Source organism: Zonotrichia leucophrys, chromosome 14 (genome assembly GCF_028769735.1).
Source record: "Zonotrichia leucophrys gambelii isolate GWCS_2022_RI chromosome 14, RI_Zleu_2.0, whole genome shotgun sequence".
NCBI classification, from domain to species: domain Eukaryota; kingdom Metazoa; phylum Chordata; class Aves; order Passeriformes; family Passerellidae; genus Zonotrichia; species Zonotrichia leucophrys.
The window spans coordinates 2,282,837-2,296,738 of record NC_088184.1 but is presented as its reverse complement, the minus strand read 5'-3'; the positions used below and the strand labels follow the sequence as shown (position 1 = coordinate 2,296,738).

At 64.6% G+C, this 13,902-nt stretch overlaps 1 protein-coding gene across 2 annotated transcripts in view; it reads right to left on the bottom strand.

Annotated features, from left to right (window-relative positions):
* The window catches only part of LOC135454380 (mitochondrial import inner membrane translocase subunit TIM16-like), a 37,321-nt gene that overhangs the window by 19,518 nt on the left and 3,901 nt on the right, over window positions 1-13,902 (bottom strand). For both annotated transcript variants that reach the window (XM_064726421.1, XM_064726419.1), the window contains exons 4-9: window positions 12,983-13,053; window positions 12,470-12,653; window positions 11,791-11,867; window positions 10,678-10,728; window positions 3,275-3,361; window positions 2,956-3,038 (exon numbers count right to left, since the gene is read on the bottom strand). In XM_064726421.1, coding sequence (XP_064582491.1) covers window positions 2,956-3,038; window positions 3,275-3,361; window positions 10,678-10,728; window positions 11,791-11,867; window positions 12,470-12,653; window positions 12,983-13,053 — 553 coding nt within the window. The remainder of the gene's footprint in view (window positions 1-2,955; window positions 3,039-3,274; window positions 3,362-10,677; window positions 10,729-11,790; window positions 11,868-12,469; window positions 12,654-12,982; window positions 13,054-13,902) is intronic.

Here is a 13,902-nt window from a genome sequence, read left to right as displayed (position 1 = left end):
AGCCCCCCTGGCAGTGCCCCCAGCGAACCACCTGGGCCCCTCCATGTCCTGCTCCAGCCTGGGGGAGCCAAACAGCCCCAAATCCCTCCACAAACATCCTGCTGTGCCAACTCCCTGCTACACACAGGTCCCAGCTCTGTCAGACTTTGCACCGTGAAGGGTGGTGGGGATCCAGCTGTCCCCATCCCTCAGCCCCACCACCATCCTGCCCTGCAGGGACATGCCCACTGCTGGAACACCCCACAGGCCCCTCTGCTGACCCCAGATCTCATCCCTACTGATCCAGCCCCAGCCCTGAGCCGGCCGTGGCAGCCCAGCCTCCCTGGGGACATTATCAGGACATTGATGCAAGGAAGGCGCTGTTCTCCTGTCACCACGGTGGTGACAGCTCTGTCCCCGGGCAGTGCTGTGCTGCCTGCCAGGCGTGCAGCGGGGTCTGCTCGGTGACCCCAAGTCAGAGCCGGTAACCCAACCCCGCTGGTGCTGGTTACAATTTAGGGCAACAATAACCTATTGAGGCCCCTTCCTGGCTCCTGCCCTGCTGCTCCTTGATCTAATTAAAGGGGGCCAGGCGGGGACAGAACCCGAGCTGAAGGAACTGCAGGTACCCAGGGGTGGCACACTGAGGACCAGGATGTGGAGAGGGGCCATGGCCACCCACACCTCTCACCTCCTGTTCCCTCAGGGTCTGGGGATTGGTGGGGTCAGCTCTTAAGCACGGCCCTGACATGCTTTGAAAATGATATTTGTGTGGTCAGAAATATCTCACCTGCTCAGGATTTGGGAAAGAGAACCCCAAAAGGGCACAGGCTGATGTGGAGGTCCATGGGGCCAGTGTCTCCCACTCCCTGCCCTCTTCCAGGGATGCTGGATAGGGCACAACCAGCCTGAAGGGTTTGGGGTTGCTGTGGGCATTGGGGTGAGCACACTGGGGTGTCCTCCACCTTGGGGCACACCGTGGCCCTGCTTTGGGGTGCCATGGGGACGCGCGGTGCCGGCTCGGCGGGCGCGGTGGGGATGCGGTGGGGATGCGGGCTCCTCTTCCTGCCGGCCTGGCGTCAGTAATGAATGGTATGAGTTTCCTGCCCGCCCACTGATTGCTTCCTCTAAGAGCTTCAACGAGCTGCTGCTGCTGCTGCTGCTGCTGCTCCCCACGCCCCGCTCCCGGCCGGCACCGCTGCACTGCCCAGCAGTGTCCGTGCCCGCACTGGGCACCACGGCCACGCCGGAGATCCACAGTGTTATAAATGATCTAACATATATCACAACAGCCATCCCGGGGGCTCAGTCCCGGTCCCCCCGCTCCAACCCTGCCCCAAGCACATCTGGTGATCCGGTGACCCCAAGAGCATCCACCCCGTGCCCCTGCCGCGGCTCCGCGGCTCCGCAGTGTCGCGGCCGTGCTGGGGATGGCTCTGCCGGAGGGGGAGCTCGGCCCCCGCCCGGCACCTCCGCCCGGAGCCAGCCCAAATCCCCTCCGCCATTTGTCATCCCCGCCAGATTTACAGGCGGCAGCGCTCGGGGCTGGAAGCGCGGTGGCCTCAAAGCAGCACCTCCCCAGCACCAAGGGGGGGGGGTCTCCGCTCGCCCCCGCCGCCCCCAGCCCCTCTCGGCGGGCCCCGCACGCAGCCGCGGGCCGGAGGGCCCCGGAGTGACGCGCAGGCAGCGCCCGCCAGCCGCATTCCTGAGCCGATAAACCCGGCAGCCAAAATAACTGAGCCTGTGCTCAGGGGGCCGAGCACAGCAGCGCCTGCATCCCATTTACCCGGCTGGCTCGGCCCGGCCCGGCGAGGATTCGGGGTAATTCCCGCTGGATTCTCCGCCAAGAGCAATAATGGACCCCAGCCTCCCTGAGAGCGTTCACTGGACACTGGTGATGGCTTTGCTCACTGAACTGAGCAGGAGCGCCGGGAGCTGCTCCCCTAGCAGCTGGCAGGAGGCTCAGGGATGCTCAGGCTGCCTCTCCACTCCAACCTCACCCCACCGTGCCCGTGCTGGTCCTCTCCTCTCCCCTCCTGTCTGTCCTGGCAGCCCCAGCACTGTCCTGGAGCTGGCACGGGTGTGGAGGATGCAGGCAGGGGCTGTCACAGCACACTCAGCCCCTCACCAGAGCCCTGATCCCCCAGCCTGCCCCAGCATCCAGCCCGTCACAGAGCCAGCTCGGCACACAGAGAAGGTCCCAGGGCTTTGTCTGCAGCCCTGGGAAGAGCTGGTGGCCTCCAGTGCATCCCAACAACTGTGCCCCTAACCCCCATCACCCTGTGGGAGGAAGGCACAGCCTCCTCCTCCTCCTCCTCCCACTTTCTTGCCCACACGGTGACGCCAGGCCAGCTCTCTGGGCAGCGTGGGAGAGGCCAGGCCGGCTCTAGCTGGAGGGTTTCCAGCCTTGGCAGCGCCCCGCAGACAGACACGGCTCCATCGTGCCGTGACAGGGGGCGCTGACCCCTTACACGGCCAAGGCTCCTTCTCCACTTCCCGGGGGTGCCCGGTGAGCGGGGCTGGCCACGGCTGGGCGGGCACGGCGGCACAGAGCACGGCAGGAGCGGCAGCACCGCGGCACAGAGCACGGCAGGAGCGGGAGGCCAGGGCTGAGCCGCTCCAGCAGCGCCAAAGGGATTCACTCGCCTGCAGCATCTTGTGGTGCTGCCCCAGTGCACAAACCCACCCGGCCAGCAGCCACCTCAGACACTGTCCCCAGCAGCGCCACCACCCACCACGGCACTACAGAGCACCTCTGTGCCCTCGCCAGCGCTGCCTCTGCCTCTCACCTCCCCCAAATGGTGATGGGGACGCAGCTGCACGGTCCCCGGCTTTGTCCCCAGCCTTGTGGCCGAGTGCTGCTGGTTCCAAGAGCTCTCTGTCAGCTCCTGCTCCACCACCACACCCCTGATGGGTCCCTGACCACGACATTTGCACTGCTCACCCTCCCAGCCCATGCTGAGTGCCCATCCCTACCCAGGTGAGGTGTCCAGAGCCATGGTGAGCGTCGCCCCGCTGAGCCTCCGCGTGTCCCACAGCTTCACCTCCCGCTCCCGCATCTGCAGGGACACAGACACAGCGTCAGTGGGCACTGGGTGGCTCCACGGTGCCACCACCTTCACCAGTCACCTTCCACCACCCCAGCAAGGGCCAGGGCACCTGGAGAGGGGACTTCCTGCTCTCATGGGGGACAGGCCACCCAAAAAGCACTTGGGGTGCTTTGGCACAGCAGCCACAGGGAGTAGGGCTGGAACACGCCAGAGGTGCCAGGGCCACCTCCTGGCAGGGACTGTACCTGGCTGAACCCCACGGAGATGAGGCAATCGCTGGAGCCCATCCAGAGCAGCCGGGAGTCCTTGTTGTTGTCGTGTCCCAGGACACTCTGCAAGGCACAGGAGACAGGGCTGTCAGAACTGCTGCCAGCCTTGCTGGACACGCTGAGGGGACGTGTGCTTCACCAGCCTGAGCACGTGGAGCGAGTGCTGGCCCTGCTGAGAGCTGCCCTGGGGACAGTGCGGTGGGGACAGCCTGCAAGCAGTGACAGCCCTGACTGCCCCCATGCCAGCGTGGTTGCCTTGTGGAGCAGCTGGCCCAGCTCCCAGCAAGGAGCAGAGGGTGGGAGCAGGTAATGTGAGTGTGACAATGGCTCCCGTGTCCCCAGGGCTCTCCCCACACCAGATCACCCGGGTGAGGGGGACAGAGTGCTGCGAGGAAGCTGCTCCGTGCCACAGACACAAGAGGAGGCTCTGCCATGGCAATGAAGACAGAGGCACTTACTTCCCTGGCTGCATCCCCAGGCTCTTTATCCATGCTGAATCCTGGCTCCTGGAGCTGGGTGCCCCGTGGGTGCCCGGACGCTACTGAAACACGGCAAGCTGAGCCTGGCCACGTTCACCAGAGTGCTCTGATCCCCTGCACCCTGCTTCACCTCTCCCCTGGCTCCCTGTGGGGTGGGACCCCCAGCCCACATCCTGTCCCCATCCTGGTCCTGCTGCAGACAGGAGGGGAAGAGCTTCCACGGGGCTGTCAGCGGGTGTTTCCCGGCTCCCATGTGGTGCCCAGATGGGCTCTGCGGTTCAGGCACCCCAGTGGGAGCTGCAGGCAGCCCTGGCCCGCGGCACAGGCAGCACTCACAGCCCCTCGCTCTCATTGAGCAGAGCCAAGAACTGGCTGCTAACGAGTTTGGAGCTGGCAGGGAAAGTGCAGGGCTCTGCCAGAGCCAAACCTGGCACGGCGCTTCCGGGACCTCTGTGCAGGGCAGGGGCACCAGGCTTGGGGGCAGGAGGGGTGAGGAGGAGCCATGAGCTGTGTCCCCCTTGGTGTGAGCACTGTGACCACCGGCCATGACCGCACTGTGGCCACCAGCGAGGCTCTGCCACCGCAGCAGCCAGAGAGGGGCCATGGAGGGGTCACAGCTCGCTGGAGAAGCTCTGCTGGAGCAGCCTCCACCCCAGAGAGATGCCACTCTCTGGAGAGAGCCAGGGTGGGAGCAGGGGCGCGGTGCCAAGCCCGTCGTGCCCTGGCTCCGTCACGGCAGCTGCCCTGCCAGCACAAACACGGCTCCCTTGGAGAGGCAGCGCTGGCCCAGCCCAGCCCGGAGCTCCCAGCCGCAGGCCAGGATGTGGGGCAGGAGCTCCGGGCCCCCAGCGCCAGCACGCTGGCATGGACCCAGCAGGGAAAGGACCTGGAGAAGGGAACGTGTCCCAGGATCGCTGCCAAGAGGGATGGAAACTCCAGGAGCTGGGGCCAGCCCGTGCGTCAGCCAGGAGAGCACTTCTGCACCTGAGCCGTGTGGCTCAACATCTGCAGATCCCATACCCGACTGACGGCGCCGGCTCCGCAGCCCTGGGTCCCGCGGGTGCCCCGGAGCCCCTGGCGGTGCTGGCAGTGCCCGGGGCGGTGGCAGTGCCCGGGAGCCCCTGGCGGTGCTGGCAGGGTTTGGGAGGGCAGGGTGATGCTCCCAGCCCCCGGCTGCCGGCTGCGGCGCAGGGCCATGTTTTCTGCATTAGTTCCATCCCGGCTGAGCTGTACGTATGGCAGCAAGTATGCGGGAGGCTGGGCTGCTCCGTGCTCAGCCTGTGCAGATGTTGCCAGAGGTGAGCCTGCGGACAGCAGCTCCCCTGGTGCAGAGGGTCCTGGCAGGGACGGGGTGCTGTGACCTGGCACTGAGGGTGGACACTGGTGTGGCTCAGCCCTGGGGCACCCGTGGGGCTGCTGTGCACCCCTGGGGCTGGCAGAGCTGGGCAGAGACCCTGGCAGCTTCCCGGAGTGATGCTGGAACCCCTGGAGCAGGGAACCAGCCACAGCCCAAGGGACGAGTGTCCCTCCTGTGCCTTGTCCCCCTGGCAGGCTGCAAGGAGCCCACCAGCCCTGGGCCAGCACGGGGGGATCCAAGGAAGCCTCCCAGCTCCCTGCCAGTGCCCAGGCAGCCCAGACTCCTCCTGCTCATTGCAGATCCAGCCCTGCCGGTTTTGGGGAGCCTGTGCCCCCTCCTCAGAGCCAGATCGGCTGCATGGGGAGAGTTTCCAGCACCGTCCCTCTCCCAGTCCCAGCCGATCCCTCCTGGGCAGGCTGGGGTGAGGTGCTGGTTTCCGTGGGGGTCCCAGCCCCTCTCCCGGTGCAGCCCGGGGCTGCGGGGGCCCAGGGCTCGGCCGCAGCTGTTGGCAGCGCTGCGCGGGCTCGGGAGCTGGGAACAGCTGCCCGCAGGGAGCGGCCGCTCCGGCTGCCTGCGAGAGCCTCACACAAAGCCAGGGCTGCTCCGGCTCCCAGGCGATCCCTGTTTCCCCGGAGCCGTCACCCTGAGCCGGATGCGGGGCAGGGAGAGCCGGAGGTGGGAGCCCGGGGCAGAGCCCTGGGGCTGGATGGGCGGGAGGTGGCCGGGGGGGTTCAGAGCTCTGCTCTTGGCAGAGCCCCCGTGGCTGGCAGGGCTGGGACAGCTCAGCCCTGCCCGTGGCTAACAGCCCATGGGCATGGCTAACAGCCCACGGACATCTGATCCCCGTGGGAAGTAACCCCAGCAGCGGGATCTGGGATCTGCGTGGGCACAGGAGGTTCCAGTGCCAGGCTGAGCTGCCCCTTTGCCAGGTGGTGCCAGGGCAGGAGGGGTCTCTGGCCAGGGCACTGTGGGGGACTCTGGGGACAGACACCCAGCCCTGGTCCATGCACTTGGGGAAGCTGCTGCTCCTTGCACACCCACGAGGCCGTGGGCAGCACAGAAATGGCTTCCCAGGAGCTGAAAGGGTTAACCATGCACCGAATCCTCCTCTCCGAACAGGAATGTGAGTGATGTCCTTCCCTTGCCAAATCCCAGTTACTCCAGAGGTAACCAGGAGAGCAGAGCAGCCTCTCCCAGGCCAGCCCCACTCCTGGTCCCTGCCTGGAGCTCAAGGAGCCCAGGAGCTGTCACCTGCCCCAGGGGAGTGCAGGGATCCCACAGAGCCGGGGGGTTGCCCCAGCAGCCATCACACACCAGCACAGGCCCTGCCTCTGCCAGGTGTGTGTGACACAGGGCAGGGACCAGGACAGTGCCCTGCCGCCCACGCCACCTCCCCAGTCCCACTGGCCAGGGCAGCATTGCTGTGAGGCCCCCGTGCCCTGGGGAACTGGGCACCACCAGGCTCTGCCTGTCCCCCCACCACCAGCACAGCCCCCCTGCTCCATCCAACCCTCCTGCCCTCGGTGAGGCCGAGGCCATGCCCCAGAGGATGCTGTGGGCACAGCAAGGGCAGAAGGTGGGTGGGCTCCTGGTGGGCACAGACACCACGAGGCTGGGGTGGGGCAGGAGAGAGGGATTTGCTGCCCCGGGGGGTGGGCAGCTGCAGCAGCCAGCAGAAAGCAGCCAGCCCTCCTGTGCTGCCTCTCCCCTCCTCCTGCAGCCAGCAGCCCCACCAGCCCTGCTATGACGCCATCAAATCCCAAAACATCTTTGCCCTCTGGAGAGCAGCCTGCCAGGAGTCCCAGGTCAGTCCCAGCTGAGGCTCCTGAAATACCACGAGGAGCCCCAGAAATGGAGATGCCAGCCTGTGTGGGCCTCAGCTGCTGAGGCCATTCCCAGTGGGAGGGACGGGCACCCAGGCCAGGGCGAGCCAGTGCCACCACACACACCCACACCCCTGAGATGCCTCGGGCTCGTTCCAGATCCTCCTCGACTTCCCCATGTCTGCCATTCCAAGCAGCATTCCTGGGAAGGACGGGCTGGGGGAAGCGGAGCAGAGGAAATATAAACAGTCCCGTGCAGCTACGCTGGGGAACAGGAGCATGAGAGCGCCGAGCGTGCGCTGCTATAAATAGGCTGCCCAGAGTCAGGCCAACTTTTTCATAGCTTCCCACGGTCTCCTTGGGAATGTGGGATGCTGTGGACCTTCCCCCAGCCCGGAGGAAGCTGCTGCCGAGGCTGGGAGTCAGGTACCCCCGGGGTGACCCCAGCGTGGGACGCCGTGGTGATGGGGCAGTGGGAGGAAGGCTGGAGTCTCTCTACGTCCTGATGATGACAAGGGGTCCCCAGCCAGCCCTGGGCTGACAGCTGGATCCTGGGCAGAGGTGACATGTCAGGCTCCTTGGAGTTCTGGTTGTGGGTCAGATCACCCCAAACCTGGGTCTCCACCCTGCCACAGCATCACCGTGCCACCATGGGACCCTCTCCATGGTGTATCTCCCGCTGTGGCACAGCTGATACGGTCCATGGGATGGTGGCCGTGGTTTGGGACGGGGGCTGGAGTCCCTCTTTCCCCCAGAACCTTGAGCAGGGCTGGGACAGCCCCGGCTGTGCTCAGACTGTGACCCCCGGCTCTGCCCATCACCGAACTCTGCCCCGGCCCAGCCTGCGGGGACAAACCCCGGCGGGGCCAGCCCCCAGGGACACTGTCGCAGCTGTCCCCGGGCGCCCTCAGCCCCGGCCCGCTCATTAGCGCGGCTCATCCCGAGGCGAGCGGGGCGGGCCTGGCCCGGTGCGGGGCCGTTCCCTCGCCCCCGGCCCTGCCCAAACGCCGGCGGAGGAAGTTTCTCGTGAGAACGGAGCCGGCTCCTCTCATCCCACTCAGCGGCTGCCCCCTGCTCCTCACGGACGGCGCCTGTCCCAGGTGCTGGCCAGATGCACACACAGCTCCTCGCAGGGGGCAGCAGGACGTGGCCCATGGGCTCTGTACCCAGGGCAGGGTGGCTGGAGCAGCGGGCAAGCAGAGATGCCACCTTAGTACCCAGGGTGTATCTGAATCACTGCCCCACACTGCTGGTGACCCACCTGAGGCATGAGCTGGGTGGGTATGGGTATGGCTACGGAGCTTCCCTGCTCAGCCTTGTGTCCCCTGTCCCACCAAGGTGAGGGACCTTTGGCGGGGTTTGCACGGGGATTGCAGGAGGGTGAGGGCAGGACCAGCGACACTGAGCCCCGACAGGGCTGCAGCCACAAGGGAGAGGCTGTGACTCGCTTCCAGGGGGAGGGTCAAGGCGAGGAGAGTGACCACCGCCCTGTGGGAGGGGAGGACAGGGCAGCGTGGCCTTGGGAGGGGATAAGGCAGAGCACAGAACTCACAGAACTCTCTGGAAGGACAGTGGTGCTTGGACTTGCACCCAACCAGCAGCAGGAGCGTGGCCCCATGGGGTGGCAAGGCAAGACCAAGGGCAGCTCTGGCATCTCCGCTGCCAGTTTAGGGCACTGAGAGCAGCAATAGGGTGTGAGCACAGCCCTGACGCTCACAAAGGGGCTGCAACAAAGGATGGGGATCCAGCAGGATGAGGCCACTGCTCTCCCAAGGGAAATGATGGCCCCGGGTACATACCAGGCACCCCACGGGGTCAGCCAGCCCCTGGCCACGCTGCGTCACACGCGTCTGCCCGCTGCTGGGATAGGCTCAAAATAGCTGCTAAGGGCATAGCTGGGAATGGAGGGTCAGGACCTGGCGGGGACACGGCCACAGGGTGTGGCAGCCTGCCAGTCACCCTCCCTGTCACCCACCCTCGGTCCCCAACCCCATTGTGCCACATCCATGGCACCTGAGAGAGCAGCAGGCATTAGGAGGAGCGACCACTCCTCCCTGAGCTTATTTTAGCTCCTTCTCATTCTTTTCCCCTGCTCTAAACAAAGGAATGTTTAATGAGGCAGGCTTGGCAAATTAAGAAATCCAGCCGGAGGAGCAGCCTGGGGCTGGCTCTCAGCTCCACACAGGGCTCAGGGTGAGCCGGCAGCAGGACCCTGTGCTGGCTGTGAGGAAACCCAGCCCACGGTGCTGCAGGGGCCAGCACAGCTGGGAAACCCATCCTGCAACTCACCTCTGCAAAAAAACCAGGCAACTTCAAAGCCAGGAGCCTGCCAGGTGCTGGCACGGCCCCGGCATCACCCGGGGGGAGAAGGAGACTCTCCAACCAACCCAGCCCTCCAGCAATGGGGAAAAAAGAAAAGAACAAAACCCGGGAGCATTATTCTTCTTGGCTAAGCGAGCCCTGCGCAAAGTTCCAGAGGATTTATGGCATTTTAAAGTTTTCCCCTTCAGCAGAGCACTTCTCCAAGACTAAACATCTCCATCTACTGCGAGGCAGCCGGGCAGGGCCGCGGCAGTGAAGGTGAATATTTCTCTTGGCAAACACAGAGTGCCGGCCCCGGGCTGGATCAGACAGCAGAGGAGGGAAGTGAACTGCCTGCTTTGAACAGCCACCATCATTCACACGTTATTTTTAATAGCTCAGCGAGACAGAGTCCACCCTCCCCAGGAGACTTGGCTCGAGCCCATCGCACTCACAGCTCCGCCATCAGACAAGCCGACAGGTCTGGCAGGGGGAGAAGGGGGGCCACGAGGGGAGGGGAGCACTGAGGCCAGCAGTGGATAAATTTTGGAGTAGAAAATGGGCTCTTCTAGCCATGCTGAGGCAACTGGAGCGGGACAGGGTTGTGGCTGCCGCTGGAGTCCTGGGAGCACTTTGCCCCGGCTCATCCGCACGTGTCACCGCTGGGTCTGTGTTTATTTTTTGTGCTGGGGTGTTTATAAGGCTGCCTGAAGGGTCAGGGCATCATTTGTACTGCAGGAAGCACCCAGGGGCCTTTGGGGAGCTCAGCACCTGGGTTATGTGCAGGAGCAGGTGGGAAGTCCTGGTGCAGCCCTGGAGTTCTGGCTCCCTTCCATCACTGTGCCTGGGCACTGTCACCACAGCCATTGGCTCTTGAGCCCACAGGCAGCAGGAGATGCACCAGCAGGAATGACAGAGTCCACTGCAACCCTCTTACCCTGTTCTCCACTGCATCCCTCCCTTCCCAAGGGCTTCCAGCCCCTTCTGCAGCCAGAGCCCCCAAGCCACAGGAAACCTCTAATAAGAGGCTGTTTGAACTTGACGTCAGGGCTTAAATTCTCTCCTTATTTCCTAATCACTGTTATTTGCTGAGTTGTGCAGATCCAGCTGCCCAGCCCTTGCCCTTGGTGGGTCCTCGTGCCCAAGAGCCTTTGGTCCAGCTCCCACAGGGCAGGGAGCCCAGAGCCCTCACACACACGGGCTTGCCTGGCATGTCCCACTGCACTGGGGGTGCTCCCTGGCCTGGTGGGAGGGCAGGGCCCCCCTGCTGAACCCCACCAGGGTTAAGGGGACAGCCCTATTCCCCGTGCCCTCAGCTCCTGGCATCTCCCAGCCAGGGCTGGCATGGTCTGGGGGACCAAAGCTCACCCCCCTGGAGCCTGGGCAGGGCTGCCTGCAGCACATCCAGAGGGGACGTACCTGGGAGGCAGCTGGGCCTGCTCGGGGGTCAAAGATCCGCAGTTTCTTGTCCTGGTGAGATAAAAGAAAACAGAGGAGGGTTAAGGACCTTAGGGCCAGTGGGATGTCAGGATGCAAAAGGCAGAAGGCTGGAGTGAGCAGCCCTCCCCTTCCTGCCCATCACTCTCCTGCCTGCAGTGCCTATCCCTATGGATGGCTTGCACTGTGTCCTCCCACATCGTGGGCAGGGGGCACCCCCAGAACCCCAACACACTCAAAACTGCTCCCAGAAAAGGAGGGAGCCTTCCAAGTAGGATCAAGGCTGGAGCCCGACCCTCAGATGCCATCCTGACAGTGCTGCAGGAGAACGATCCCCTTCCTGCCTGGCACCCCTCTGCCAAAGGGGGCACGGCTGGCAGGGCACAGAGGCAGCGAGGGGGTGCCCGGGTGCCAGCCCTGCTGCCAGGGGGCTGTTTGGGGAGCACGCATTGTGCCAGCCACAGTCACAGGGGCAGATCCACACCCCAGCCTGCACGGCTTGGGCTTGCACCCCCTGTGCCCAGCTCTCACGCTTGGCACGGGGCTCCATCCATGAGCTGGGACCCCGGCTCATCCCTGCGGGCCCGGCCGGGCTCCGGGCTGCCCCCGGGGCTCCCCCCGCGAACCCTTCGCTCTCCCTCCCTCCCCAGCTCTGGGGCTGGGGCTGTGCGCTCAGAGCGGCCTGCTGAGCCTCCGGCACGGCCTGGGGGGCTTGTGGCTTGCACACTCCCCTCGCACACTCCCTTTGCACACTCCTTGCACGCCCGCCCCGCCGCCGTTCCCGGCGCGTCCCGCAGCGAGCGGCCGGCGCCATCTAGCGCTGCTCCTGACCCCGCTCCTGCCCCTCTCCACACCCAAACTTCCCGTCCCTCCACGCTCCCCGTGCCTGGAAGTGTTCCAGGCCAGACTGGGTGGAGCTCCGAGCACCCCGGGCTAAGATAAAGTGTTCCTGCCCATGGGTGGAACGAGACGAATTTAAGATCCCTTCCAACCCAAACCATTGTGGGATTCTGTGGAACGGGTGCCCCCCAGGATCAGGATGCATCCAGCCCATCCCTGCTGTGCCACCCCGAGGTGCCCCCTGGCACTGCTCACCTTGCAGGAGGTGCCCAGGAGGCGCCCATCTCGCTTCCAGGTCAGGCTCTGCAGCTGGTCCCCGTGGGAATCCAGGACTGTGGGGATAAAGCACGGTCAGGGCCAGGATGAGGCAGGGTCCCTCCTGCAGGCAGGGCAGGAGCCATCACTCTCCCAGCCAGAATATTTCCCAGGAGAAATGATCTGGGTGGCAGCAGGATGCAGTGGGACACTGCTGTGTCTGTGCAGGGAGCGTTCCAGTGCTGCTAGCAGTTGTAAACAAAGAGCAGGAGCACTGGGAAGGCCACAGAGCCATGCTGCCACCCATCTCCTCTCCCCCTCAGGGTGGCCGAGGTCTGGGCAAGGCTGCTCAGCAAGCACCCACATCCACCCATGCCCTGGGCATGCAGAGAGAGGGACCTGTCACCCAGGGGATCCCCAGCAGAGCTCCTGTGGACACCTGGGCAGCACCAGAGTGTTTCACACCTCTGCATCAGAGTGCAGGGGCACAAGAGGCTGTGGTGCCCTGCCCAAAATGCCACCTGAGCTGCCTGTTTGGTGACACCGAAATCAGGCCCCGAGCCCAGGCACTGGCACAGTGAGGACACATGGAACAGGCACACAGGGAGGACACATTGGGAGGACACATGGAGAGACACACAGGAGGACACGTGTCATGGGCAGTCACAGCCCTGCCTACCTGTCAGGGGCTGCTGCTGGCCCAGGTCCCACACAGTGACTCTCCTCCCTGCACCACTGGCCAGGACAGCGTCTGCCGTGGGGTGGAACTGCAGAGTGTCCACTGGAGCCCCCCCGGGCCCCAGGGTCAGCCCTGAGCCACTGGGAATGTCCTGGCCACCCTCGGGGAGGCGCCACACCTTCACCTGCAGCCCCAGGAGAGAGGGGGTCAGTGCCAGGGCAGGTGAGCAGGACCCTGGCCCACCTGGGCTCGCTGCTTTCCTCAGCTCTGGTTCCTGAGCATTCCCAGGTGATTCCCCATTGCAGCTCGGTGGGATCAGGTCCCAGATGGGAGGAGGCTGATCCTTGACCATGTGCTCTGTCCCCCTCCCTGGGGATGTCCCACTCCTCTCTCCCAAAGCTGGCACCCTCCTCCCCATGCTCCTCTCACTCCCATCACTCCAGCCCTGCAGTGACTCCCAGAAACACCCTGGGGGTCACAAGGTGTCTGTCCCCCCTGTCACTGAGCACTCACCGTCTCATCAGCAGAGCCTGTGGCCAGCAGGAGCTGATCAAAGGGGGAGAAGTCAAAGTCTGTGACCACATCTGGAAGGAGAAGGGCAGAGGTTTGTCCCCACTTTCCCTTGCAGACAGTGTGTCTGCCCCTCTGCTCTTCCCAGCCTGATTCCTTCCCTACACATTCAGCAATGGGGAGCAGTTTCAGCCCCATCCAGGCGTTTTAGAGCTTTGCTGTGAATGCCTGAGCCCCTGCACTCTGTCCCTCAGGGCCTTGCACCCCTTTGGCAGGGGTAGGAACCCTGGAGGGGGCATCCCCCTGTTTGATCCATGCACTGACGCCCCCACAGGGCACAGGGCACAGCAGGGACAGCCCCAGGGTGTCTGTGCCATGTCCTGCTGGAGCCACGCTGGTGACAAGGCTCCTTTGTCACCCCGGGCTGGCATGCCAGCGCCAGGGATGCTCCGGCCCGGCGGGAGAAGGGCTGGCACCAGCAGCAGCAGCAGCAGCAGCCCCTCGGATGCATTTGGCACGCTCAGAAAAGTAGGTCACTGTGTACTTTTCTGCTTCCAGGAGACAGGCCCCGGAGGCATGAAGAGCAGGCAGCTCGCTCGGCTGCATCCACCCGGGAGGAGAGAAAATCCATTCCTGCCACGGGAGGAGGCGTTGCTCCGGCACAGCCGCTTCAAAGGATCCTGCCGATCCCATTAGGAAGCCGTGGGATGGCACTGCCTCCCGTGCGCCCCTCTGGTGCTTCCCAGGGAGCAGAAGAACTCACTGCCTGCTCTTCCAGCCCGAGGAAGCTCCTGCTGCCAGGGGCTGGGGTGGCACGGGCTGGGCACCCTGCACGGCCCTGCCAGGGCACACACACAGGGAGGCAGTGCTGCAACCAGCTCCCACCTTGCTGCTCTGGTGTAATTCTGGGGAAATGTGTGCTC